This window comes from Setaria viridis, chromosome 7, assembly GCF_005286985.2.
Source record: "Setaria viridis chromosome 7, Setaria_viridis_v4.0, whole genome shotgun sequence".
Classification (NCBI taxonomy): domain Eukaryota; kingdom Viridiplantae; phylum Streptophyta; class Magnoliopsida; order Poales; family Poaceae; genus Setaria; species Setaria viridis.
Genome location: NC_048269.2, coordinates 31,312,780 through 31,337,300, shown reverse-complemented (window position 1 = coordinate 31,337,300; position 24,521 = coordinate 31,312,780). Strand labels below are relative to the sequence as shown.

The 24,521-nt window shown below is 45.7% G+C and overlaps 4 protein-coding genes across 4 annotated transcripts; 3 read left to right on the top strand and 1 right to left on the bottom strand.

The window, feature by feature from the left end:
* Positions 1-785: 785 nt before the first annotated feature.
* Positions 786-5,570, top strand: LOC117862772 (uncharacterized). The gene is made up of 7 exons (XM_034746288.2): positions 786-977; positions 1,870-1,977; positions 2,081-2,154; positions 2,242-2,712; positions 3,350-3,868; positions 3,962-4,177; positions 4,512-5,570. The coding sequence occupies exons 2-7, from the start codon at positions 1,884-1,886 to the stop codon at positions 5,229-5,231; spliced, it is 2,094 nt and encodes a 697-aa protein (XP_034602179.1). The 5' UTR covers positions 786-977; positions 1,870-1,883; the 3' UTR covers positions 5,232-5,570.
* Positions 5,571-9,019: 3,449 nt separating this feature from the next.
* LOC117863848 (GDSL esterase/lipase At1g09390) lies at positions 9,020-13,671 on the top strand. Its single transcript, XM_034747709.2, has 5 exons — positions 9,020-9,558; positions 11,981-12,166; positions 12,272-12,426; positions 12,607-12,877; positions 13,135-13,671. Exons 1-5 carry the CDS (start codon positions 9,126-9,128, stop codon positions 13,380-13,382), a joined length of 1,293 nt encoding a protein of 430 aa, XP_034603600.1. The 5' UTR covers positions 9,020-9,125; the 3' UTR covers positions 13,383-13,671.
* A 2,708-nt stretch (positions 13,672-16,379) lies between these two features.
* LOC117863846 (GDSL esterase/lipase At1g09390) lies at positions 16,380-20,866 on the top strand. The gene is made up of 5 exons (XM_034747706.2): positions 16,380-16,895; positions 19,294-19,479; positions 19,596-19,750; positions 19,840-20,101; positions 20,227-20,866. The coding sequence occupies exons 1-5, from the start codon at positions 16,463-16,465 to the stop codon at positions 20,472-20,474; spliced, it is 1,284 nt and encodes a 427-aa protein (XP_034603597.1). The 5' UTR covers positions 16,380-16,462; the 3' UTR covers positions 20,475-20,866.
* A 172-nt stretch (positions 20,867-21,038) lies between these two features.
* LOC117863847 (Golgi apparatus membrane protein-like protein ECHIDNA) lies at positions 21,039-24,037 on the bottom strand. The gene is made up of 6 exons (XM_034747708.2): positions 23,821-24,037; positions 23,391-23,447; positions 23,094-23,297; positions 22,953-23,012; positions 21,885-22,011; positions 21,039-21,412 (listed from the first exon to the last, which is right to left on the bottom strand). The coding sequence occupies exons 1-6, from the start codon at positions 23,833-23,835 to the stop codon at positions 21,324-21,326; spliced, it is 552 nt and encodes a 183-aa protein (XP_034603599.1). The 5' UTR covers positions 23,836-24,037; the 3' UTR covers positions 21,039-21,323.
* Positions 24,038-24,521: the final 484 nt, after the last annotated feature.

Genomic DNA, 24,521 nt, shown 5'->3' with positions numbered 1-24,521 from the left:
CGAGGCGAGAGTCCGGCTCGGTATCGGCAAGTCCCAGCGGTCCGCGCCCACGTACGGATCGCCAAAAAATCTGGAGAAGGTCGGATGGATTGACAAATTAAATTGGTAGAAAACAAGAAGGATTGCTTCCTCCCTTTAATATTAGGTAGAGATTAATTCAAAGATAATATCTCCAACCCAAAACTCCCAAATCAACTCAGATAGCATAGTTAAAGTGGGACATATGCCCTCTTCACCATAACTTAGGTCTATCATTCAGCATCAGTCGTCAGCGACCGATAATTTCCACTGTAGAATTTGGTCGTACAAAGGCATCACCCACCGTTGGTTGGTGCAAAATTAATGTAAAATAGAAAACATACTTAGATTACAACAATTATTACATATTAAAAGTTGCTATGACACCAATATTCATTTAGTTTCCCATGTTTTTTTCCTAATCCTTCCTTTCTTTTCCTGTGTTCTTTCCATTTTTTATCTTTCATTCTAAACGGTCGGTATAAATAAAGAACTAAAAACAGTATGAATCTTGTACATACGTGTATCTTAACACATGAATACGAATAACATGAGGTGATTGGAATTTAGGATTAGTGACAAGTGCCTACATTAACGTAGCAGTAAGCTCAATCTTTTATCCGTTGAACATATCACTAAGCAAAGGAAGAAGAGAAAAAAGAAAAAAAAATCTGGCTTCTCCCTTCCAGCTGACATCCGGTCCCACTCATTTAACCCCACATGTCAGGCACAGTCGAAGAAGAGACGCATTCCGCACCGACCAAGCGCGCGCACAACCGCACACACCGCCTCGATCGGCCGCATCCTCTAGAACCCCTCCTCTCCCCTCTCTTCCTTTCCCGCTTTTTGCCTCCCCCTCTCCTCGTCTCCTCCGCCTCGCCCCTCTCCCGGTCCCGGCTAGGGTTTCCGCCGCCGGCGACGAGGATCGGGAGGACCGATCACGCCGCCGCTTCGTGCTGGTGAGCACTCTCCCTTTCCCTCATCACGCAACCTGATCCTCTACTAATACGAGCTGTTCGAGTTCGCTGGGTTTGGTGCTGGTTGCTTGTGGGGTTGGGGTTTTCCGGTTCTGGTTTTTGGGTGCGCGTCTGGTTCCGCGAAGGCGCGTCTGGTTCGTGGGCCGCGGGGCTCGGGCTTTGTCGCGATTGCGTCGAATTTGTCTAGGGTCCCGTACTTTGGTACGGTGGTTTGGATTGGGGTTTTGGGTTTGGTCTTTGGCGGCCGTTTGCTGCTGAAATGGAGGTGCATTGCTGATGATCGGAGTGTTTGCACCTCGTATCGCGGTCTTGATCGACCGCGTAGGGATAGGCAAGCGATTCGGCTACGAATTTGTGAAAAAAGTGGTTTTCTTGTTGGTTGGTCGGCTTGCTGGTCCGACCAATGCTTGATTTGTGTTCTCAGAGAAGCATCAGTAGTTACGCCCTTTTTCGTGCTGCTGGGGTTGGCCTAGGTTTTGGTCACATCGTGTGGTTTTACTGGCTTGCCTGTTTGGGTTGGAAATGGAATTGAGGCATGCTGGTAGTTTTACTAGTTAATACTCTGCTTTACCTGACGGATGGATTATAAATTCCTGTACCACTTAGTCTATGGTACCAAATTTCCAATTTGATGGTCGGTTTGTTGGTCCAATGCTCGTGCTGCTTGGCCCCAAGTTTTTTCCACAAATGTAATTGGAGAACATTAGGGTACCATTGAACAATTTAAAACAGGCACATGCTGCGGATAGTTCATTGTGGGTGGTCTAATTGTCGGTTCAGTATATTGCTTTTAATACACTTGCATGTTGCTGACTGCAGTGATAAACCGATCATATTCTGCTTGCCGGTCATGGATTACATCTTTTTTTTTCAGAGTGACTGCATTCTATGGATCTTCAGGAGCATCATGAGCTCATATTTGGAGAGGAGTTCTGCTTTCCTGCCACCACAACTTACTATCCACCTCTTTATGGCCCAACTGGTATATCACGTTCTTGATGCTGTCTTTATTACGTGATGTATGTTTCTGGTGAAGTTCAATTACTTAATGTGTTACCTACTTGTAATGAATCTTATGAGTGCAGGAATTAATGTGCCTGCCCAGTTGTATCAGCACCAGACAATCTCGAGATGTGACAATCGAGCTCCAAATTACGCGGTTTGTTCCACAGAATGCAATTTTTCTTTCTTGATTCTTGGTGTTTCCTGTTTAAATTTTAATTAGGTTGTCATAATCCTTGAACAGGGCCACCAGGCTCAAGGCACATCATACATGTATTATGTTATCCCTGAATATGGGATCGCTCATTCTCCCCATGGACCTCACCTTTTGCACCCCTGTGCCATAGGTGATGGTAGTTCTGTCAGAACCCAAGAGTATCGCGCTGAAACTGTGGAGCACACATACCATCAACCAGTTCCTACACCCCACTATCCTGCCCTTCCATCTGCGGTAGACAGGACCCCAGCTACCACCGCTCAATCTCTTGCATACACCAATGGCCTGTTTGTCCCAGGTGGACTAAAGCAAACTGTAGCTGTTGCCTCAGAAAGTGGTGTTGCGTGGAATCAATCTGTACAACAAGCTACTATTTCTTCAATGGGATTTCAAGGCCATACTTTTCTACCAAAGGAACAACCGCGTTGGCCAGCTCCATGGAAGCGACAATTCTCTGGTGGGGCCATGGTGCCAGCTAGACTTCCTCGTGCTCGACGGGTATGTTGCTGTCATCACTACGAACTCCTTAAGTTTTACTGCTCTTTTGTATCACAGTTGCATTGAAACAGCTTGATTATATAACTCTGATGCCTGTAGTTCGTTCTACTGTACAGTTTTTTCTTCTTTTTATCTTTTACTGGTAGATTGAACACTGGAACTACTTAGAACTGATGATAAGTGTTGTTGCTGAACTGAAATTAGTAGGTTTTCCCATTTATGATGGCATATGTAGAAATACACTAAAGCCCAATGACTACTGGTTGCATATATTCTTATTCATCCTTTAGACATGTCATGTCATGATAGTGTGCTTCCACATTACTGCAGTTTTCATGTATAATATACTTCTGTCTTGTTATGACATTATGTTGCGGTGAGACAATGGGCAACCTGTTGGGTTAGTTTGTATTCTAGTTTATAATGGTGGTAGTGTTCCCAGAGCATGGTCTCCTGGGAAACAAATTTAAGGACTCAAGGCTTAACCTTGCACGTTCTTGCCCTTTTCCTTTTTCCCCCTCCTATATGCTAATATCAAGTCAGCAGAGTTCCTGCTGTTGTTCAGAAAAAAACGTTCTATCTTGTTATTATGCCGTCTTTTATGTATTCTGTTGACATATCTCTTGATTATGATTAGGCATCACAGCAGTCTACACAAGTGGCAGTTCCTTCTGTCCGGTCTTCTCTGCAGACTAATCTGTCATACAACAATGAAGTTTCAAATGTTGGATCTGACCGTTGTAAGATGTTGTCAGCTGAGAGATCCCAACCATATGCAAGAACCATCAGCTATGCTAATCGAAGGTTGAGTTCCGTGAGTCAGCAGAACATAAGTAAAGCAAAAATGCCAATAGGTTCATTGTCCTCAGAAATAATTGGAAAATCCTATACATCAAGGCTCCTTATTGGCAACCCAGAGGGTAGAATAATCATTAGCACTGATCAGTATAACAGAGATGATTTCCAAGTGGTGTATACAAATGCAAAATTCTTTGTTATAAAGTCCTACAATGAGGCTGATATTCACAAATCTATCAAGTATGGTGTGTGGTCGACATCCTCTGTTGGAAACCTGAAGCTGGATACTGCATTCAGAGATGCTCAAGTGATAGCTGCAAGTAGTTCTACCTTGTGCCCAGTTTTGCTGTTCTTTTCGGTGAGTTGATATTAATTTAAGGTGTTTGACCACTTTCATTTGGTTCCATGTTCTTGAACTTGAATTACTGAGTCCAATATTATGGTCTAACAGGTCAACGGAAGTTCACATTTCTGTGGAGTTGCTGAGATGGTTGGCCCTGTTGACTACCAAAACGACATGGACTTTTGGTGCAGGAAGAATAAATGGATTGGCAGCTTTCCTGTAAAATGGCACATCATAAAAAACGTACATAACTCCACCTTCCGAAGTATCTTGCTGCAGAACAATGAAGATAAACCTGTGACCAGTAGCAGAGATACACAAGAGGCAAGCTCTCTTTGATGCTTCACAAAGTTTTCTTCAGTCTGAACTCATTTGCTAGGATTGTCATTCCACTGTTTATGCTTGGTTAAAAGAAAATTGTCTATGCTCAGTTCTCTGTTTTTTTTAGTATATGGTATAGAACCTGCATATTGTTTTCACAAAATGGAGCACGTAAATCAATAGTACTAGCAAGTTTTGCTTCTTTGGACGAAGTTGGCATAACAAAAGGTTTTGTCTATTTAGCATTTTTGCTGTTGCAACTTTGAATATGGTATACCGTGATCTACTTGTTTATCGTGATCTCATCCTGGACACTGCCACTGTGTTCCATTTGCAGATACACTACACTCCTGGAACAACTATGCTCGAACTCTTCAAATATACCAGAGCAGAGGGATGTGTGCTTGATGACTTCATGGTGCATGAGGAGGAGGAAGCAAGGAGTGGACAACTCGAGAGGTTTAAGCTGCGCCAGGGTGCTCCACATTTTATACCTGCTTGGCATGGCCCTTGTACCAAAAGACCTATGCTACCCAAATCAGACAGCGTGCTGAAGGACAGAATTGTCAGTGAGACAAACAATCTGACAGACAAGCTACAGAATCTCAACTTGGATGGGCACCAGAGTTCATGTCAAGAATTTGGGAACCGGACTAGCGAAGCTTCCACCACAAACACACAGAAAGGAAGCCATTACTATGGAGACCAGGTTCTTGATAATCCTGTGAAGGTTATTGCTTCAGACGTGAAATTTGCTTTGGATGGAGAACGACGCCGCTGGAAGAAGGTTGAGACCACCCCAACTGAAAAGCCACAACCAGAAACTGTTGCCAGGGTCTCGTCAAAAGCACCACCTAGGAAGCATCGAAAAGAAGGTAAAAATACATTGGTGCACAGTGCATCAGGAGCTCCTGAGATGACTTGTGAAGAACAGAAGATCGTTGGGAAGCCCTGTTCACCTGCATTCGGTTCAACGCCAAGTCAAGCCTGCTCAAAACCCGTGCCTGGTGTTGTTGCCATTGGGTCAATGCTTATCCCAATTACGACGTCCATTTAGTAGACCGAAAAGCATTTCTGTTAATCCACTCATAGTAAGGTCCCGGTAGTAAATAGCACGGTTCTCTTTTCTGACTTTGTGGGTTTGTGATAACCACGGAGTAAGCGGCCTTCAGTCTAATCTGGCAAACTAGGAATCACTTTATCTTAGGATCTGGAAGGTTAAGGTTTCCTTTTGACCCTTTTAAGCATGGTTGTTCCTTTTGAATCTTCAGTTACCCTGTTTGAACTGGTTACCCTAGTCTCTGAAGAGGAAAGATGCAAGATGTGGTGGCGATGTACTGATGTGCTTAAACTTCTGTTGAAGTGGATAGCAGAATAAAGTCGGATGATCTTGCTATGTCGTGTATTTTGTTTGCTGGGATGGTATGCTGTTTATCATGTGTCTCATTGCTTTCTTATCTTATTTTTTTCCTTGAGAAAAAGGGGGCAACTGCCTTTCAGAATTTGGAAATGGCTGGTATCTAAATTCTGAATTGAAATTCTATTGAAGCCGTCAGTAAGACTATGATTTCGGGTTTCCCTTTGATCCCGGAAACACCTTTCGTACGGATATAATGTTGTAAGCCACATGTTAGGTTTTGTGGATTGGTTGGAAATCAATGGCATCGTCAGTTCAGACGATGATTCAATACTTGCAGTTGCAGGCATCGGTTTTCAGCAACAGTGGCGCTAAACCGGATGACTGCAAATTTATTCAGAGCAGCAGACCGGAACGCCGTTCCTCCCTAGCCAGCAGCCGTGGCAGCAGGAGCAGGTCGACGCTCGACGGCGGCGTTGATTTCCCGGAGGCCGACGCCTCGTGCAGACAGGTGATCTGCTATGAGCCTGCTAAGAAGAAAGATGTGGCAGGTCAGGCCCAAATGTGATGCCAGCGTCCGTCCGTGTGCGTGGCAGCTTAGCGCCTTAGCCCAGTCCACCATCGAGGACACGTAGAGTGGGCCTCATTGCTCCCGCATATCTATGGGCCAAATTGAGGATCACGAGAGACGCGCTAAACCTTTTTATATTTGTTTTATCTATGAATGATAAAGCGGATGAACGAACACGAATTCCGAGTCGCTTGATCTTGAATCCTTGCCACGCGCATCTGTGTTGTACAGTATATCTCAGAGTCGTCCAGCTCTTGTTTTGTCATACACCTGATGATGCTCGAGCAACCAACATGTCCTGATGTCACCATCATCATGCATGGAGCCAGGAGCCCAGGACCGGAGCCGACGACAGCGAGACGGTGATTTGCAAAAAATGGAGGGTTTGGTTTGGTGGCGCGTTCGGGAATCGGTCCTCTCTGGTAGCTCCTAGGTTCCAGCAACACAATAGACAAAGACAATACCGCCTGCAATGCGATAATGCCAGCAACGCAACCCGATTGTTTTGTGCTTGTGTGGCGCCATGTGATGTGATAAGATACGAGACTACGAGTAGGTAGGCGCTGGCAATCCGGTATGGATACTTGTCTAACCTTGTACGTACCTGTACTTGACTCTCTTGGCCGTGGGACGACGACGACGACGACTGGCTACCTGGTACTCACCCAAGTCCAAGATGCTGACTCTGCCTCGGAGCAGAGCAGGTGAGGCAGGTTTCCTTCCTTCCTTCCTCGTAGCGCAGCTTGTTGCTGGTGTCACTGCAGGAGTGCAGGACTGGACTGGACGCACCATCCATGCATCTACTAATAATAGGGGTATTATATTGGTGCTAGCTGCCGGTAAATCATCTGGTGATGCTAATTAAGCTAACCACCCTCTCGTCTGGTGAGGTGAGGCGCTAACCACCAAGGCACCCAACAACCCCCCTCTTGTCTTCTGCGCGCCAACTATTTTGTTGCGTTAAAAAAAATGGTGACGACTAGCTAGAGATATCCGGAACGGATCCCGGTCCCGGCGACAACCACCCGCGGCGACGTTGCTTCGCGACCTGGACTTGGGCAGTGGCAACGGCAACTGGCACTGCGCGGGTCCTGGACATGGCGTGTAGCCGAAGCGCTGCTGCATGGCTTGGATTCAGGCGCGGTCAAAGCTCGATCGCGCTTCGTTCTCCTGCCCTGCTTTTCGCTCGCTCGCTGCTGAAAACCAGCTCGGCAACTACCGACGGTTCCATAAGAAATGTGGATCATCGCTGCTGCTACTTGACTATTGCACATGCCATGGGTGGCGATGACGACGTACCGTATATAATCCAAAGGGAACTCGATCGACCTCCCTGCTCCGAGAGTCGATCACCATTCTCCATCCAAGGCGATGGCGTGGGACGGACACGACGCGCGTCGCGCTCCTCTGGCCCCCTGATCTGGTCTGCCTGGCCGACCTGCCGGCCGATGCGCTGTCGCCGTTGCGGCGGTTCGCGTCCGTCCCGCCTGGGGGCTTGCAGCCTCGCAAAGGAAGCCCGGCCCCGGCGAAACCAACATCCCACCCAACACACAACAGGCACATGCTGCCCTCGTCAATGACAATTGACAACACCTTACCAAAGCACCTTTTCTTTTTATGGCGCGAGTTTGGTTTCATATAAGAACAGGTCGCGCTTTTCTTTCTCTCACCGAGCACCGAATTGTCTCATGATCGGCCGCTCCGCACCGCGCTAATCAATGAATGATTAACGCCAGCACAGCACCGCTTGTAGTTATAGCCCGGCCTTTCTTTTACATCCCATCACCTTTTTCTTTCCGGAAAGCAACGGATTAGTGATTAGATTATGAAAAGAAGGGCGGATATAAACAATGCCAACGCCACCAACTCCCCCCACATGTTTGGTGCAATGGAGATCGATGCGCACTTTTTTGTTCTATATCCCCGTGTCATTTGAATATTTGAGGTATTTCAAGTTCTCGATTATTGTTTCAAGCAACATAGAATATTTGTAGAACATAATGTTCGATGTTACGGATATTGATCTTTGATTTTGTAAATAAATGAATGGAATCCAAAGCATAATGTTGCAGGTCCCACGTTAATGTTTGCAAATCTTGGTAGATTTTTTATATTACAAAACATCGCCTAAAGACTATTAAAATTCAGGAAGGCAAAATAGGCATTGTGGTTCTGAACTTGAGGGTCAAGTTCGTCTTTCAACTTTCATATTGGTCAATCTAGTGCCTCAACTTTTTATTTTTGATCAAACTCGTCCTTTGTGCTGATACGAAGCTCCATATTAGCATGAAAATGATGTAAAAAAACTTTTATACCCTTAGCTCCTTTCCCTTTTCAGTTTCCACCATTAGAAGTATAATAATAGTATGATCCAAAATAATATGAGCATATATGTTTTTATCGAGAGAGTATGAATACATATATGGAGTATATATACCGTACGTAAGTATATGAGCACATGTTAATTTCAATTTTAAAGCATAAGCACGTACATTGAATTGTATATATACTATTATTAGATACGTTTTTTAAAATAATATTTTGTGTTAGTTAAAAAATATATTATTGTGTGTATGTTAAGGGAGTATAAGCACATACATATTTGACATACAAGAGGGAAGGATAAAAATAACTTTTCGCATTAGTCTAGCATAAGGACGACTTTGACCCATAAATGGAAGTTGAGGAAGTTGAGGGACGAACTTGACTCTAATTGCAAAATTCAAGAATCACAATGTCGTATTTTGCCATTCAGGAATCTGAAGAGTATAGCAACTTATCATCATTATACGGAGCCTTTGCGTTACCTGCATTTTTTTCCCCAGTAGAAATTCGTGGGAAAACAGGCGGGTATGGTACCAGCCGAGCCGACACGCGAACAGAGAAAGAGCCTCTATATAAACACACACGTTTAGCTGAGACCACGCGCGCTGACACATCATTAATACTACAGGCCAGGGGAAACCCGCACGCGGTATCCGGTCAGTGGCTGGGCACCGGGGCGCAGGCGAGCTCGCCCGGCCATGGCGAGCGCGATGAACGGCGGCGGCGGCGGGGGCGGGGTGCTGAAGCGGGTGGGCCCGCTCCGGCTGCAGTACTACATCGTGATGGGCGCGGTGGCGGCGGCCGTGGTGCTGGCCACGCTGCGCTACATGCCGGGCCCCGCCGCCGCCGTCAGCAGCAGCGTGGCCCGCTCCGGCCCAGCCGCCGCGGCCCCCGGCGTCGGCGCGGTGGCGGAGGAGGAGGTGGAGGTGGGGGAGGAGGAGGCGGAGGGGAAGAGGAAGAAGAAGAAGAAGGGTGACGGGGTGGTGCTGTTCAACTTCGGCGACTCGAACAGCGACACGGGTGGGGTGGCGGCGGTGATGGGGATCCGCATCGCGCCGCCGGAGGGGAGGGCCTACTTCCACTACCCCACGGGGAGGCTCTCCGACGGCCGCGTCATCCTCGACTTCATCTGTGAGTGCTTGCTCCCTGCCCCCAATCCAATCCCTCCCGCCCCGTCTTCCTTCCTCCTCCCAATCCCCCCACTCTCCTCTGCTCCCTGCCGATGCGAACATTCCTCTCCTACTACCGGGGGAAAAAAAAAATGGAAATCCCAACATTCTTCTGGCCGGGCGGCGACTAACCTAGGAATTAGTGCCGGTAATGGAGGATTAGCAGGTTAATTGCCCGGCAGAATGCACCAAGTTTTTGGCGCGGTAATTTTAAGGTGGGGAGAGGACCATGTTTGGCCTCTGCCTCTCTGGCGCGAATGAGTTGGAGGAAAATTGAAGCCACAATGTCGCAGTGAATTGCTCGAGTCCGTTTAGATCTAGGACAAACAAACCCCCGCACACTCGGGATGAACAAGTGTGCTGTGTGGGGGATGGTATGTACTCCTATGTTTATCAGTTTATAATGCGACGTGGACCATGTGGATAGATTATAGATTATTAGGGGAACATAGGTCACGGCACGGTCGCACGGAACACGAACACTTTGACTCGGGAAGCAGAGGCGGAGCGCGTTCTCGAGGTTGAACCCAATAAAACATTGGCGGCATGGCGCACACAAGCAGGCAGGCCACGGACGCGGCGGCTGCCCCCCCGTGCCTTTGCTGCCTTGCAGGGGCGGGCGGGGCGGCGACAACGGCAGCAGCCCTGGGACGGGCCGGAAGAGGACAGGTTCCGATGATGTTCTGATATTCTCCGTTTCGCAAGCATCGCCACGCCACCGTTGGTGATCTCGGTGGCTGGCGCGACCCGGCGGGAGCGGGAGCGGCACTCGAAAAGGGAAATTTGATTGGCTTTGGTGTTAAGCAAAGCAGGGGAGTCGGGTGTGGACGGGTGGTTGTGGCTGCGGAGGGTGGGTGGTACGGGGATGGTGATGGATGGAATGGGAACGCGCTGGATCGCACGACGCGGACAGCGCGCCTGCCTGCCTCTCCCCTCGGCTCTGCCCGCTTGGTTACCGTCTGGGCGTCTGGCCTGCGCGTGCGCGTCACTCGGCTCGGGCGTTCGGCACCCCTTCCGTTGGTTGCCGTGTCGCTGCTCCGACGCGGGCGTGTCCGTTTGGCGGTGTTGTCCGCCCGCGTCGTCATCCAATCCAACTCGCTCCCGGCCAAGATCGATCCAGGGTGGTGGGTTTCTAGGATCCCGCGACGAACAATTGCCAGGCTGCTGGCATTGGCAAAGCTTTGGAGCGGGGCGCAGTCGCGTGCGCGCGCAGCAAGTTGCGCAACAAGCCTCGGCGCCCAGCGAGCGAGCGGCTCTCGCGGCCTCACCTGCCCCTCGTCTTGTGGTCACAGCCGGATGAGTCGTTGGTTTTCGTTGGCCGTCCGCTTTGCTTAGCCGTCACTGCTGATGCCGATGGTTTCCCTCTCTCTTTCGCCACGTCCTGCACGTGGGGCGATTTGCGAATACCATATTGCGAAGCCTCCGCGCCCCCAGCCAGGCTGGCTTGGAGGTGCTCGCTGGGCCTGGGCCTGGCCCACACCACGAGCCAGACAAATGGTGGTACTTCCATTTCAACTCACTCTTCCTCCATGTCAGGTTCTTCATTCATTCAACTCCCCATCATCTTTAAGCACGGGCGGAGGGGAGTCAAAATGTTGGGCGCGTCCGTCCTCCCTCCTGAGTCCTGATGACCACACCACACATTTCTAACGCAACAACCGGAGATACCGGACACGGCCAACCTACTACGGCTCATATCGCGGAGGCAATGACATCACCACAAGCAGCCATCCCCGTTTTCCTTGGGTTCGGATGGCTGGCTCCTTCAATCTTTGGCTTCTGTCTGCGCAATCATTTCTGGGCCACCTCCCGTTCAATGCAACCTGCCTGCTTGCCCCCCGCCTGTGCATCTGTTTTGGCTCCAAATCTTATATTAGTTATCTTGCGCATTGGCATTTATGAGTCCACAAACGCAAGGATCTCGCCCAATTTGTAACCACCAACCAGCTAAGTAGCACTAACATGTTCAGTACAGTGTCGTACTTGCACTGTACTCTACTCTTTAGCCAAGAGTCCTCTCCAGCGAAATGCCTTATTGCAGACACCACTGCATGGTCACAGCTCGCAAATGCATCTTACTCAAGTGCAGTTTGTACATATAATCTCTGTGGTCGCTTCTTTTGTTTTTGTTACAAAAGGACGACAGCTTCGTATTTTTAAGCACAAGTGTTAGTGTAAAGCAACTTCGGAATATGATTCAATACAGTTGGGCAACCATGTGCAAGGGGGTGTTGTTGTTCCGTTGTCTAAAAAAAAGCCCCACGCATGTGCTGTCTCGCTTTTCAGTCTTTTACTGGTGCTGCCAAAGCATTGCAAACTAGCCTTTCCGGATGACTGGAAATTTTTTCTGACCCAAGCTTTTTGCTCTGACGTTTTTGACTCAGGTGAAAGCCTGGGCACGCACCATCTCAGCCCGTTCATGAAGCCGCTGGGCTCCGACTTCACCAACGGCGTCAACTTCGCCATCGCAGGGTCCACGGCCATGCCGGGGGTCACCACATTCTCGCTGGACGTGCAGGTGGACCAGTTCATCTTCTTCAAGGAGAGATGCCTCGACTTGATTGAGAGAGGTTTGCTCATCGCTTCTGGTTTCATCAAATACATTTTTTTTTCTTTTATGAACCATACAACTTTTATTTGAATCGGTGAATCAAAATCTGTCCATCTTCACCCAGGTGAGAGTGCCCCGGTTGATGAGCTGGGTTTCCAAACTGCTCTATACACCATGGACATTGGGCACAATGATATCAATGGCATTCTCCACATGCCCTATGATGAAATGCTTGCCAATCTTCCCCCTGTAATTGTTGAAATCAAGAAAGCCATTGAGGTAAAGGTTACTCATAAATCTTATGTACATTACTTCTACATCTGATGATCTGAAAAAACAAAACAGAGAGAACACTGCCTGTAAGATTCGGTAAAATGATTTATTCGGTACTATTTTTGAGAGTCTTCTCAGGCACTACTTATTCGGTAAAATGATTATCAAGTCCTTTCGAAACTGCAGAGGTTGCATAAGAATGGGGCCAGGAAGTTCTGGATACATGGGACGGGCGCGCTGGGTTGCATGCCTCAGAAGCTTGCTATGCCGAGGGATGATGACAGTGGTCTAGATGAGCATGGATGCATCGCAAGCATCAACAATGTTTGCAAGAAGTTCAATTCTTTGCTGAGTGAAGCCTTGGACGAGCTGCGCTTGACCCTTAAAAAGTCGGCAATCGTCTTCGTGGATATGTTTGCTATCAAGTATGATCTTGTTGTCAACCACAAAAAATACGGTAAGTTTATCTGTCAGTTTTTGTTCCTTTTGTCAGTACCTAACAGTAGCTCATTCTGTAACCCGGGAACTATCCGCCAAACACAGGAACTCTGTCATGCTACAAACTTGTTTTTTTTTAACCATGCTGAAAACTACTAGTTGTGAAATCAGAGACAAAACTAGATAATGTTGTTCATCGATTTTAGCTCTAAGATCAAACTTGTATGCCATTATCATCGATGCATCCTAACGCTGTTCTCTTATGCTGTTTCCCAGGGATTGAGAAGCCGTTGATGACTTGCTGTGGCCATGGAGGCCCTCCTTACAACTATGACCCCAAGAAGAGCTGCATGACTTCGGATGAAGACCTGTGTAAGCTTGGTGAAAAGTTCATAAGCTGGGATGGTGTTCACTTCACTGATGCTGCAAACGGCATTGTGGCTTCCAAAGTGCTCAGTGGCGAGTACTCCATTCCCAGGGTCAAGCTGGCCAGCCTCGTCAGCACTGCAAAATCCGACGATTAATGGTGACACAGCATCCTAATTGGCCCTTCGTTTGGTTTCTCGCAAGGATGATGGAAGATGGAACCACTAACAAAACTGACACCCCCCCACCAAAAAAATAATTATTTCGAGGTTTTTATGTTACAGCCATCATCAACAAAGATTTTCTTTTCTTTTTCTTCCCCTTTTTGTATAATTGGGTCGAATGTATAGCCTAGGGGTTAATACATGGACATGCTGGTGTCTGTACCATGTATTATTTTTCTTCTTTCTGAATTTTGGATCAATAAATAGAGATGAATATTTAACATGCTTTTGTCAATTTGTTGGATAGATATAAAGATTGATATCTGACATGTTGACACATGTATGTTTTTATCAATGTCACACTAATAGAATATCTGACATGCTTTCACGCTTTGCCAATCTGTCATTGCCTCATCGGCTCGATACATCCAAAAGGGGAAAACAGAAGGACAAAAGGCAAAAAGAAAATGGTAAGCAAATATACATTCAAAGGACTACAAATGCTTAAAGGGCTCTCTTACTGCTTTGGCAGTTTGTACAGTTTCCTTTTTAGTTCTTTTGGTTTCAATAAAATCCTACACAGCGGGGGGGCCTCCCTTGCTGTATTTATGTAAAAAAATAACAAATGCTTAAAGGGGAGGTCTTCCCGAACACCAATCCATACAGACAATTACTAGATGTAGTAGTGACCAAAAGTAGGAAGATGCATCAAAATGTGAGGTTTTTGTGCAGGTTGGCAGTACTTTTGGTGAACTTTGTTAGTGGTCAAGTACAGAACTCAACATTTCTCTTAAATTCCTTAAATTTCAGGATTTGTCACTGGTAATAGTGTCTCTTCAGAATTGTCCACCCTGAAGCACCAGTTTTTACGAGTGGTATATTCTAAAACCCTCCCCGCAGTTCGTGGTGTCAAACATTGCTACACTTTTGAACGGAAGGGTTAATTGAACTTCTTCCCACTCGGCTGAAATCTGAATACAGCAGTATGGAATTCCAGATCAGGACATGGTCAGATGACATGAGGTCTGAAGCTTGTAAATCCGTTGAACCTAACAGCGCTGGCGTCTCACATGCAAATTCAAAGAGGAGCATTTTGCATCACATCAGTTGAGGAGGGTGTTTTGCATCAGCCGAGTCAGGCAGAGGAGAACGTTTTGCATGACAGCATATCAGTTGAGCCGGTCCTCGTTATGAATTTTGGATCAACCAATATGGAGATGAGTATTTAATGTCACAGGATAAATTTCAGCTTTCTAGTTTTTATGCTTTTCCTTTGCAACTCTCACAAGTGTGACTCCCAAAAGGGAAAGACAAAAAAAGGGGACAAAGATAAAAGAGAGCGTACTGAAAATGTACTTAGTACTGTACATTCAAAGAATTAAAGATAGTACCTCTATTAGGGATAGTGAACAACCATAATGGAGACTTGCAATTGCTAAGGTGTAGTGACCAAACAACACAAAGGAAGATGCATCCAAGCATAAGGGTATCATACATTCATACCATCATGTATGCCGTTTTGGGAGTCTGAACCTGGCCTGGCCATGTCTGGCCACGTTTGCTGTGAAGAACTCTCTGGCTCCTCCTCCATGATCATTGATCAGAATAAAGCCAAGTGAGTACCAGCCTACTAGGTACTGAACAAATTGCAACCTTTCCAAGGTACAGAACACATAATCATCAAACCTTTATCTTGGCATGACTTCTTTCTGAACTTTGTTTAGGGTTAAAGCACTCTGCATCTCTCCACCGCGGCCAAATTTCAGCATCTGCCACCAGTAAAAGTGGCGCTGCAGAATTTTCACACCGTGAAGGGCAAATTATTACATGAGTTGGTGTGAAACGTTGCTACGGTTTGGACAAGAAGGGTAAGTTGGGGTTATTAATCTGAACACAGCAACCTGGTATTCACAGAGCAGGACGTGGTCAGATGACACGAGCTCTGAAGCTTCTAAACCTGTTCAAGCTTAACAGCTGGTCTCATATTACATCAGTCACTATCATGCTTGTAGCTGTCGCATACAATGATGCCATACACTTCTTCAATTTGGTTGGCGCACTGCAACTTCACACAATAGACCGACAGTGGAAATTTATGCCTGTCCTTTCTTTAATTTTATTTTTTTATTTATTTAATATAAAAATATATTTGCATTTTCTGTCCCAGCAGGGAAGGGAACCATCATGGTCTAGTTGGAAACACAAACAAATGGCCAAAACCATCACTGAAAATTTGGACCATACAGAAAACGAAAACATGCAAGTTCATATGTCACAGTACATTAAAAAAAATGAAGTCCAGATGAGTCTATCCATGTTATGTATGTGTGACATGGCAAGGAGAAAATTGGAACCAGATGACATGGCCACTCTGTCTCCTCCTCTGAACAAGTCTAGATCCAAGCCATACCGCCGTCACTCCGGCTTTGTCAACACCATCCCCTCGGCCTCGTCCAATAATTTTGTTTACAGCTAATACACGATCTCAACAACTATTATCACATTATTAACATAACAAAAAATATGGCTAAAATAGTATAGCATAGTTGACATTTAGCTAAGGGCCACAGTCAAATTTCAACAAAAAAAAAACTGCAAAATAGGTGGACTTCCGTCCTTACTGAACTTTGCAAAACCTTTGGTACATGGGGAAATTTACCAAAATTTGAGAATTAAACCGTTTCATGTGAAATTCCTATAAATTTCACATTCAAACAGTCTTTAAATTGTTTACTTTATTTTGAATCAAACATACCTTCACACATTCTTTGAAAATACATTTCATCAATCATCTCCATAGCATGGCCATATCCCATATCGAACTGTTAAGCTCCACATCCACTCGCTAATCACTACCTACACCAACCTCTAATACGCAATTACAACTATGCCCTGAAACAAGACCATCTCTCCAGTTCAAATTAACAATAAAAAATAGCAGGAAGAAATTTGGAATCTTGCAAACTATATATATGTTAACACGTCTACTTTTCCACCGTCGTTGAACTGAATCGTGCGAGAGACAAATATCCACCGAGGAGGCGAGAGCTCGAAGGGGAAGCGAGACGACCGCCATGGTAGGCGCCACCAACGGCGCCAACGGCGGCGGGAAGGTGATCAGCCTGCCGCTGCAGTACTTCTGCGTGCTGGCGGCGGCGGTGGTGGCCGTCATGGTGCTGTCGCTGGCCTTCATGTCGCCGGCGGCCATGGTGGCCGTCCGCCAGAACCTCGGCTCAGTGGCCGCCGGCGCCTCCGCGGGGAGCAGCAGCAACAGCAGCAGCGGCGCGGAGCTGGCGGCGCCCGCGCCACCGGCCGCCGCTGTGAAGGGGAAGGAGCAGGAGCGGCAGCGCCCGCCGGTGGTGCTGTTCAACTTCGGCGACTCGAACTCGGACACCGGCGGCGTGGCGGCGGCCGGCGGCATCCGGATCATGCCGCCGGAGGGCCGCACCTACTTCCGCCGCCCCACCGGGCGGCTCTCCGACGGCCGCGTCATCATCGACTTCATCTGTGAGTTCAATTGATTTGACCGCTTCCTCCCGTAAATTAATCATTCCCACCGCTCTGTCACCTTCCTCTTTTCTCAATTTGCCAATAAGGCGAGGACTTAATTGCATAGAAAAGTGGACAGCTTGGCAAGTTCTTGCCATTTGCCAATTTGGAAATGCTTGCATGCTCATTGCGAAGTCCCATTTCCAAGGCGAGGATTTTCATATGGAATTATAGTATGTTTCCACTTTCCTGTGAAATTCTTTCGAAAATTACTCTTCTCCGGGAAATTCATGCGCTCGAAGCACGCTCTATTTTGGTTGGTTAAATGGATTTGTTTAAGTTGCAAGATGGTTGGTAGATCGTGGCTAACAGGTTCCACGAGGTCAAGCCCATGTTGCCGCCGATGTGGAAGAGTGATAAAAAATTGGCACTATTTAGTGGTTGAAGCAGTAGCCTCATGTGATGTGCCTAACAATGCCATTTCAGTCTTTGGTTCTTTCCTCAGCCAATTGCCCAGTTTCCAAGCTTGACTTGCTAGGCGTAGCTGAGCATTGCTGGCTTGTTAAATAGTGTTTGCTTCAGGGTTGAGAGTGAAAAATTGCCCTTGCTTGTCTAACCAAACTTGGTCTATGGGGGGCATTGGGGAGACTGGTTCTTGTGCTTTCCTCCCTCTTTCTGTGTGCAGACAACTTGGTGATGGGAGAAATAGGCAAAGAATGGGAAAGTGCAGGGATTGTCGGACCAGTTTGTTTTGATGCTTTCGTCTACAAAAAAAAAGTATGTCTTGGTAAATTCAAGCGTGACATGTCTTGTTTTCCGGCACCCGGATGGGTGCGGATCGTAGTACCAAACACATTACAAACGCAATGTCCTTAGGTTATAGTTGGATTGTACATCAAAAGAGATTGGACTTAGAATAGTAGACCTGACCAAACGAAAAAGATAATGTCAGTGCAGAAGGGGTACTCCAATCGCAGCACGCGGATGGGTGCAGATCGTAGTACCAAACACATTACAAACGCAATGTCCTTAGGTTATAGTTGGATTGTACGTCAAAAGAGATTGGACTTAGAATAGTAGACCTGACCAAACGAAAAAGATAATGTCAGTGCAGAAGGGGTACTCCAATCGCAGCACGAGATGATGATTACCTGTTCAGAGTTTTTTACTCCTGTGCTGTCCGATGAGCTCGTTGCTAATGCTTGGTCAACAGTTAACACCCGAACACCGCAACTAACGCCGTGACCCGAACAACATGGCAATGGCAGGTGGAGCGATAAACCTACCAAATAGATGGTTTTCTTGTCTGATCTGTGAACGACAGTCCTTGTACAAAATATTAGTTCAGGGTGCAGAGAATCACTCAGTGACATATATTAGTATTTTAGTTGTATTTGCCTGGTCAAACTTTGCTTATCTAGAATGTAACAGACATGGATAGTTTTGCAAGCTTATTTTACTCGTTTTTATTGCTTCCTTGCTGTCATAAGAAAAGGTCAATTCTTCATATTGCTGTGATGTTTTAAATTTAAAGAAGTTTTATTTCTTAAAAATTAAACAAGTCACCCACTCACTGACAGTACACAAACTCATTTGATTATTTTGTTTATTTTACTTCAAAAAATAATAGTCTGCATACCATGGGTCCAATCACATATATGCCACCATGTGATAGTTCATGGTTGTCACATTGCATCACGTTTATATTATCCGTGTGCACATGCGACCCATCAATGATGCTCATTTACACAAACTTGTCGTTCTGCAAAAAACAGTTCTTTATTTTGGAAAAAATGGCACAATTTTTATTTACCTCAGTTAGTGTAAACTGGGAGAACAAAGCTGTTTTTATAATGTTCCACAGATGCTTCATCAGGACAGGCTACATCTGTACTTTCAGTATGTAGCCATGAAAGCTTTAATCTTCAACTGATCTTCTCAAGCACAAACATCGCATCCGCATATATGGTTGAGATCTGGGATGCACATGGTGGGGCACTAGTGCATTATCTGTTCATGATCTGAAATGTAGCTGTGGCACCACTCTGCACACCTATTATTCCTTGTGAAAAGGCTCAAATTAGTGTAGCAGATCATTGTCATGGTTATGTCTCGGCCAAGGTCTGGTCGTTAAGCCGTCTATACAGTACATGGTAAATTAAAAAAAACATTTCTAGTTATGGTATAGATAGAGATAAATATAGTGACTAGTAGATATCTGGGGTCTGAACAGTAGTGTAACATTTTCAAGCAAGAGCATTTGTCAGTGACAGAAGATTGACACATACCAGAGCATTTGTCAGTGGCAGAAGATTAACGCATAGCAATCTACTATTACCAAGTTACCATATTGTTGGAAGTTGAAACTTTTTTAGCATCTCTTAATTTTGCTCATGGCTTAAGGTCATCTTTTCAGGTGAGAGCCTGGGCACCCATGAGCTGAATCCATACCTCAAGGGAATTGGTTCAGACTACAGCAACGGCGCCAACTTCGCCATGGCTGGCTCCACAGTGAGTCACGGTGTCTCTCCCTACTCCCTGAACGTCCAAGTCGACCAGTTCGTCTACTTCAGGCACAGATCCCTTGAGATGTTCGAACGAGGTTCGTCACAGGTTTAACTACTGTTGTTCGCATAACAGGAAGACAAACCTGAATTCTGAACCTGAATGATGATGGAAGGCCTGAATTTTCAATTCTGAACCTGACCGTGCTTTCAGGATTGAAAGGCCCGGTGAGCAAGGAAGGGTTTGAGAACGCTCTGTACATGATGGACATTGGTCACAATGACATGGTTGGTGTGGCGCATACACCATCTGATCAGTGGGACAAGAAGATCACCGAGATCGTCGGCGAGGTCAGGAAGGCCATTTCGGTAAGTCATGTCGTCACTTTCAAAAACCTCAGTTTTACAACTTTCAGTCAGTACACACTGACAACGAAGCATTTCTTGGCGAAGTTCAGATTCTGTACGACAATGGTGCGAGGAAGTTCTGGATCCACGGCACCGGCGCCCTGGGATGCCTGCCGGCATTAGTGGTGCAGGAGAAAGGCGAGCACGACGCGCACGGCTGCCTCGCCAGCGTCAACCGGGCCGCCAAGGCGTACAACAAGAAGCTGAGCCAGCTCTGCGACGACATGCGGTTCCACCTCAAGGACGCTACCATCGTGTACACAGACATGTTCGCCATCAAGTACGACTTCGTCGCCAACCACACCAAATACGGTATGAAAACGGGAACAATGGAAAAACTTCAGAACCAGAAATTCTGTTGATTCAGGAAATTCAGAAGAGCCGTTTCATTTCTTGATATTGTGTCAGAGTTCACTTATGCTCCAGTTGTTCTTCAGGGATTGAGTGGCCGTTCATGGTATGCTGCGGCAACGGCGGGCCTCCGTACAACTTCAAGCCGGGGAAGTTCGGCTGCGGTGACCTTTGTCCGCCGGAGGCGAAGGTGGTCAGCTGGGACGGCGTGCACTTCACAGATTTCGGCAGCGGGCTTGCGGCCAAGCTTGCAATGAGTGGCGAGTACTCCAAGCCCAGAGTGAAGCTAGCAAGCTTGATCCATGGCGGTTCCAAGAAAGCGTCAGACTCTTGATGCGGATCAGCTCGTCATGACCTTCGGATTCATCTATGGATAATGGATTATGGGGTGGCGAAGAACTGAAGAGGAAGGCTGTTGTGGATGGAGATATTGCTTTAGAGTTCAGACTGTTTCTTGACGTCGATTGACTCCTTGTACACAGAAGGCAAAGTAGCAATGGAGATGCTCAGCTACAAGCAAAACTCAGGAGCTTTTTTTTTGGATTTTGTGGTACAGTCGTGCAGAGTATAAAGACTTTGTACCTTGATGTATGTGTATAGACTATTTATGATAGTTACTACAAAGGTCCCATAGTTCCCAAAGGAAATCTGACATATTGACATGTTTGTTATTTCCTTTTTAATTTGAAAAGAAATAGGAAGCAATGGAGCATGTTTGGCCCCTCATCACTATCTTCAGTGCATGTTGTACATTGATTAGGCCTCTCATCACACTACCTTCATAGGCGCCGCTGACTATGAGAAGAGGTAAAAAAATGCATGATACCATATTATGACAAGTTTGAGCAACAAATTACTTCTGCGTTGGACACCAGGTTCGGACAAATAGAATGCTCACTACAGTAATAATTTTCGTATCCATTGCAAAAGAAGTAAAGATTGATGCAGAGAATGCTCTTCAGTACAGGAGACAAGTATATGAAAGCTTCATGGACGAATGACCCAAAGAGCTGTAACCAAAGTTGTTTGCTGGTACTCACATCAAAATCGACCTATTTGTTGTATGAGTCAAAAAAAATGTATGAAAACAGGACAGTACAATGTGCTATCTACGCCGGTGGAGTTGCATCCTTGCAAGGTCGCCCTTTTGAGTTTTGACAAATTGTAGACTCCATATGGGATTTCAGATGACCCCAAATGCTGATTGCAGCGATGATGTGACGCGGGAAGCGAGCGCATTTTGAGCAAAAGCCTGGATGTTCTTCTTGGCATCTGCAAAACAACAATAGCAATGGCGCCTGTTAGATTTTGCTTGGTGCAAGTCATGCTCTGCACCAAGTTGTGGCAAGCTCAATAGACATCTGTATCTGTATGACATGAAAAGTAAAGCAGGGTTCTAAAATCTAAATCTTTTATTAGAAATAACAGGAATAACAGGATACTCCGTAAAACAGAATAGCTATAGTGAAGGTTCAAAGAGGTGATCTAGAACAAGCATAATAGTTGATGAAACTCTGCTCCCGTAACATGCCAGTCTTGCACATTATTGAACAAAATGAAATCATGTAAAGTTGAAAATCATCTTCGGAATTATTATACTTAGTTTTGAAACAAAACACTAACACTGTCCTACTTAGTTTTGAAAGAAAACACTAACACTGTCCTGAGAGGTCAATCAGTTCAGAGAAAATTAACTCAACCAAGAAATCTTCACTACAAAGTTAACTTCTCAATTAAGAGATACCTTTGTTGCACTTGGTGAAGCCAACAATGTTTGCAATGCTTAAACTCAAGCAAACTCCGACAACAAGAAGGTAATCAGCCTCAAGTCTGATGAGCGAAAAAATACCGAGAACAATCCATGCAGCAGCCTGAAATATGGAGAGGTTTGTTTATATACACTCTTAACACATATCAATTATTGCAGTAGTTAGTAAACATAGGAAAGGTAATAAAAGTTCTCTGAAGGACCGCCCTCAAGTATGGGGTGAGACATTTCACTGCTATCATCTAAAGTGTTAAGACTTAAGATAAGACTTCCATCTTCTCCAGAGAGCAAACTGATCAGCCAGAACTGTTGAAAGATAAGGGATACTATCACAGAAACCCTAACTAAGTGCACATCATGGTGTATTGGTACCATTTGGGGGGGGGGGGGGGGGGGGGGGGGGGGGGGGGACAGTCAAAAGAGGTGATAGCTAGTGCAAAAGCTGTATGCATGCGGACCAAATTTGTCATAGGTCCTAAATATGTGTGGCAACAGACAAGCAGATACTGCTTAAGTGAGAAGCCAGAATCCACTGTAAGTGCAACTTCTTACCCATGTATGATGGACATACCAAGGTTCAAGTTTCTACCCAATGAAAAACGTAAGAAGAATAAAGTTTAAGAAACTGAGAACAATACAGCCTCCACATGTATGACGATCAAACATAAAACGTCACATTTCTATTAAGTTGTTAACCAGAATTATTCAATTCCTCGATGGTTAGGTATTTTTGTTAACCTTTGTCAAATAAAATCTGAAACTAGGACTATCTTAAACATGACTGATTGGATAATGGACATACATAGCTAAAGAACAAAGAAAAATAAAAATAACCAAGCACATATATAGCAGAAAAGTAAGTATCATAGCCTTTCAATTTCCTATTTAAGTAATCCTCAAGTCTTAACTGATTGGTTCGCAAAATGATTACAAACAGCAATTTCTAATTAAGAAACAGCAGACATCATGATATCTATCGAATCAAAATGTGGGTAGTCTACCATCTACGCCATGAGAATCTCTATAACAGATAACATCACTTACAGTCAAGTAAAGAGTCCACCAGAATAGCCATGAATCCTTCTTGTTCATCCTAGCGAGAGACTGCAAGGAACACTCAAGTTACAGTTCACAATAATTTCAAACACAAAAAGTAGGAATTCACAGACAAAAGCAAGCACGGACCTCCCCATCGAGGCACTCAAACTTCCAGATGCTGTTTCCCTCATCGTCAATCTCATTCCACCACCGCAGCCCGACCAAAATCCTGCCGCTCACGTTCTTCACCACCCAGAAGTCGAGCGCCGCAAGGAGCACGGTGATCACAAAGATGATGACGAAGCTCTTCACAAAGAGCGAGAACAGGATGTAGAAGGCTAGGGCCGCCGCCTTGGAACCAACATAAGAGTTAACAAGGGTTAAAACCCATGTCATGATTCAGCATACCACAATGTAAGATGTATGAGACGGCAAGCAGGTTACCTTGAAAAGCACATGGAAGAAGCATGTAATGGGATTGGCATAATTCTCGCTAACCACCTGAAACAACGTTCATTTCATTATTTGTTTGGACATATCAGATCTCAACTGGGCAGAAGTTCGAGCACCGACAGACCAATCCGTTCCATCAAACTTGGTTGACTAACTCAGATCCCATGCCGCACCAATCCCCTTGCATAACCTAATTGAGATTCACACACCGTCCCAAGAAGAAAACCTCTAAATGGACCCGAAATTGCGAATCCGAACCAGAACTCGGGAGCCGCAATCCAAGAGCCAACCCAGATCCGAGGCAAAGTTCCCAGGCGAGATCAAATCCCAGAAACAACGGGAGCGCATGAGATAGCTCGGATCCCAAACTCGCAAGCGGATGGAGGTAGAGAACACGGGGGGAACGGAATGGGGCTACTACCTGGCGCTGATCCATGGGTGCTTGGCGCTCCCCTTCCGCGGCCACCGCCTCGCGCTCCCCACTCCGTCGGAAGCCACGAACGCGCGAGCTTGGGAGAGGATGCTGGTCTCGTGCTCCCGCAGTCGCGCCCTGTCTGGGGCTTGGGATGTCTCTCTCCCGAGATCCAAGCGGCAAGAGAAGAACTCAACTGCAAATGGTCAAAATTGGAAAAAGGCAAAAGCTGGACTGTTTTTCAAGCTTCATAACCTTCAACAAGGAGCCAAGCCAAGAATTATTTGTAGGAAAACCTTTTCTTTTTTGAAGTTATATAAACCATTTCACATATTGATAAGAAAATTTAAGGGTGCATTTTAATTGTGAATTGTGTGTTAATTAAACATGTAATGTAGTTTATTAAATGTGTGCTAGCATGCACTCAAGTGCAAGGGTGATTTAGCCAAACAATTTTAAGGATCGAGCTAAAATACTATATATTTTTGAACTAAAATTAATTAGAAATATGTTGAATTGTGAAGGAGACATAAGGACTATGATCTATTACCACCCCTACCTACGGATATACGCAAGTGCGGTGGCATGAAAAAAAAATATTATTTTAAGAGAAATTGATGATCGAAGTACTCACGTGCTAACTATGTGGATTTATAAATTTAAATATAGTATCTGTCTATGATAAGTAAGAATAGTGTTTAGGACTTGTT

Coding starts and splice junctions, on each gene's coding strand:
- LOC117863846 (XM_034747706.2), top strand. CDS start 16,463: ATGGTAGGCGCCACCAACGGCGCCAACGGCGGCGGGAAGGTGATCAGC. Junction 19,480..19,595: donor CCTTGAGATGTTCGAACGAG/GTTCGTCACAGG, acceptor CCGTGCTTTCAG/GATTGAAAGGCCCGGTGAGC. Junction 20,102..20,226: donor CGCCAACCACACCAAATACG/GTATGAAAACGG, acceptor GTTGTTCTTCAG/GGATTGAGTGGCCGTTCATG.
- LOC117862772 (XM_034746288.2), top strand. CDS start 1,884: ATGGATCTTCAGGAGCATCATGAGCTCATATTTGGAGAGGAGTTCTGC. Junction 2,155..2,241: donor ATCGAGCTCCAAATTACGCG/GTTTGTTCCACA, acceptor ATCCTTGAACAG/GGCCACCAGGCTCAAGGCAC. Junction 4,178..4,511: donor GTAGCAGAGATACACAAGAG/GCAAGCTCTCTT, acceptor TTCCATTTGCAG/ATACACTACACTCCTGGAAC.
- LOC117863847 (XM_034747708.2), bottom strand. Junction 23,013..23,093: donor TTGAGTGCCTCGATGGGGAG/GTCCGTGCTTGC, acceptor TGTTCCTTGCAG/TCTCTCGCTAGGATGAACAA. Junction 21,413..21,884: donor CTTCACCAAGTGCAACAAAG/GTATCTCTTAAT, acceptor GTTGTTTTGCAG/ATGCCAAGAAGAACATCCAG.
- LOC117863848 (XM_034747709.2), top strand. CDS start 9,126: ATGGCGAGCGCGATGAACGGCGGCGGCGGCGGGGGCGGGGTGCTGAAG. Junction 12,167..12,271: donor CCTCGACTTGATTGAGAGAG/GTTTGCTCATCG, acceptor ATCTTCACCCAG/GTGAGAGTGCCCCGGTTGAT. Junction 12,427..12,606: donor AAATCAAGAAAGCCATTGAG/GTAAAGGTTACT, acceptor TCGAAACTGCAG/AGGTTGCATAAGAATGGGGC.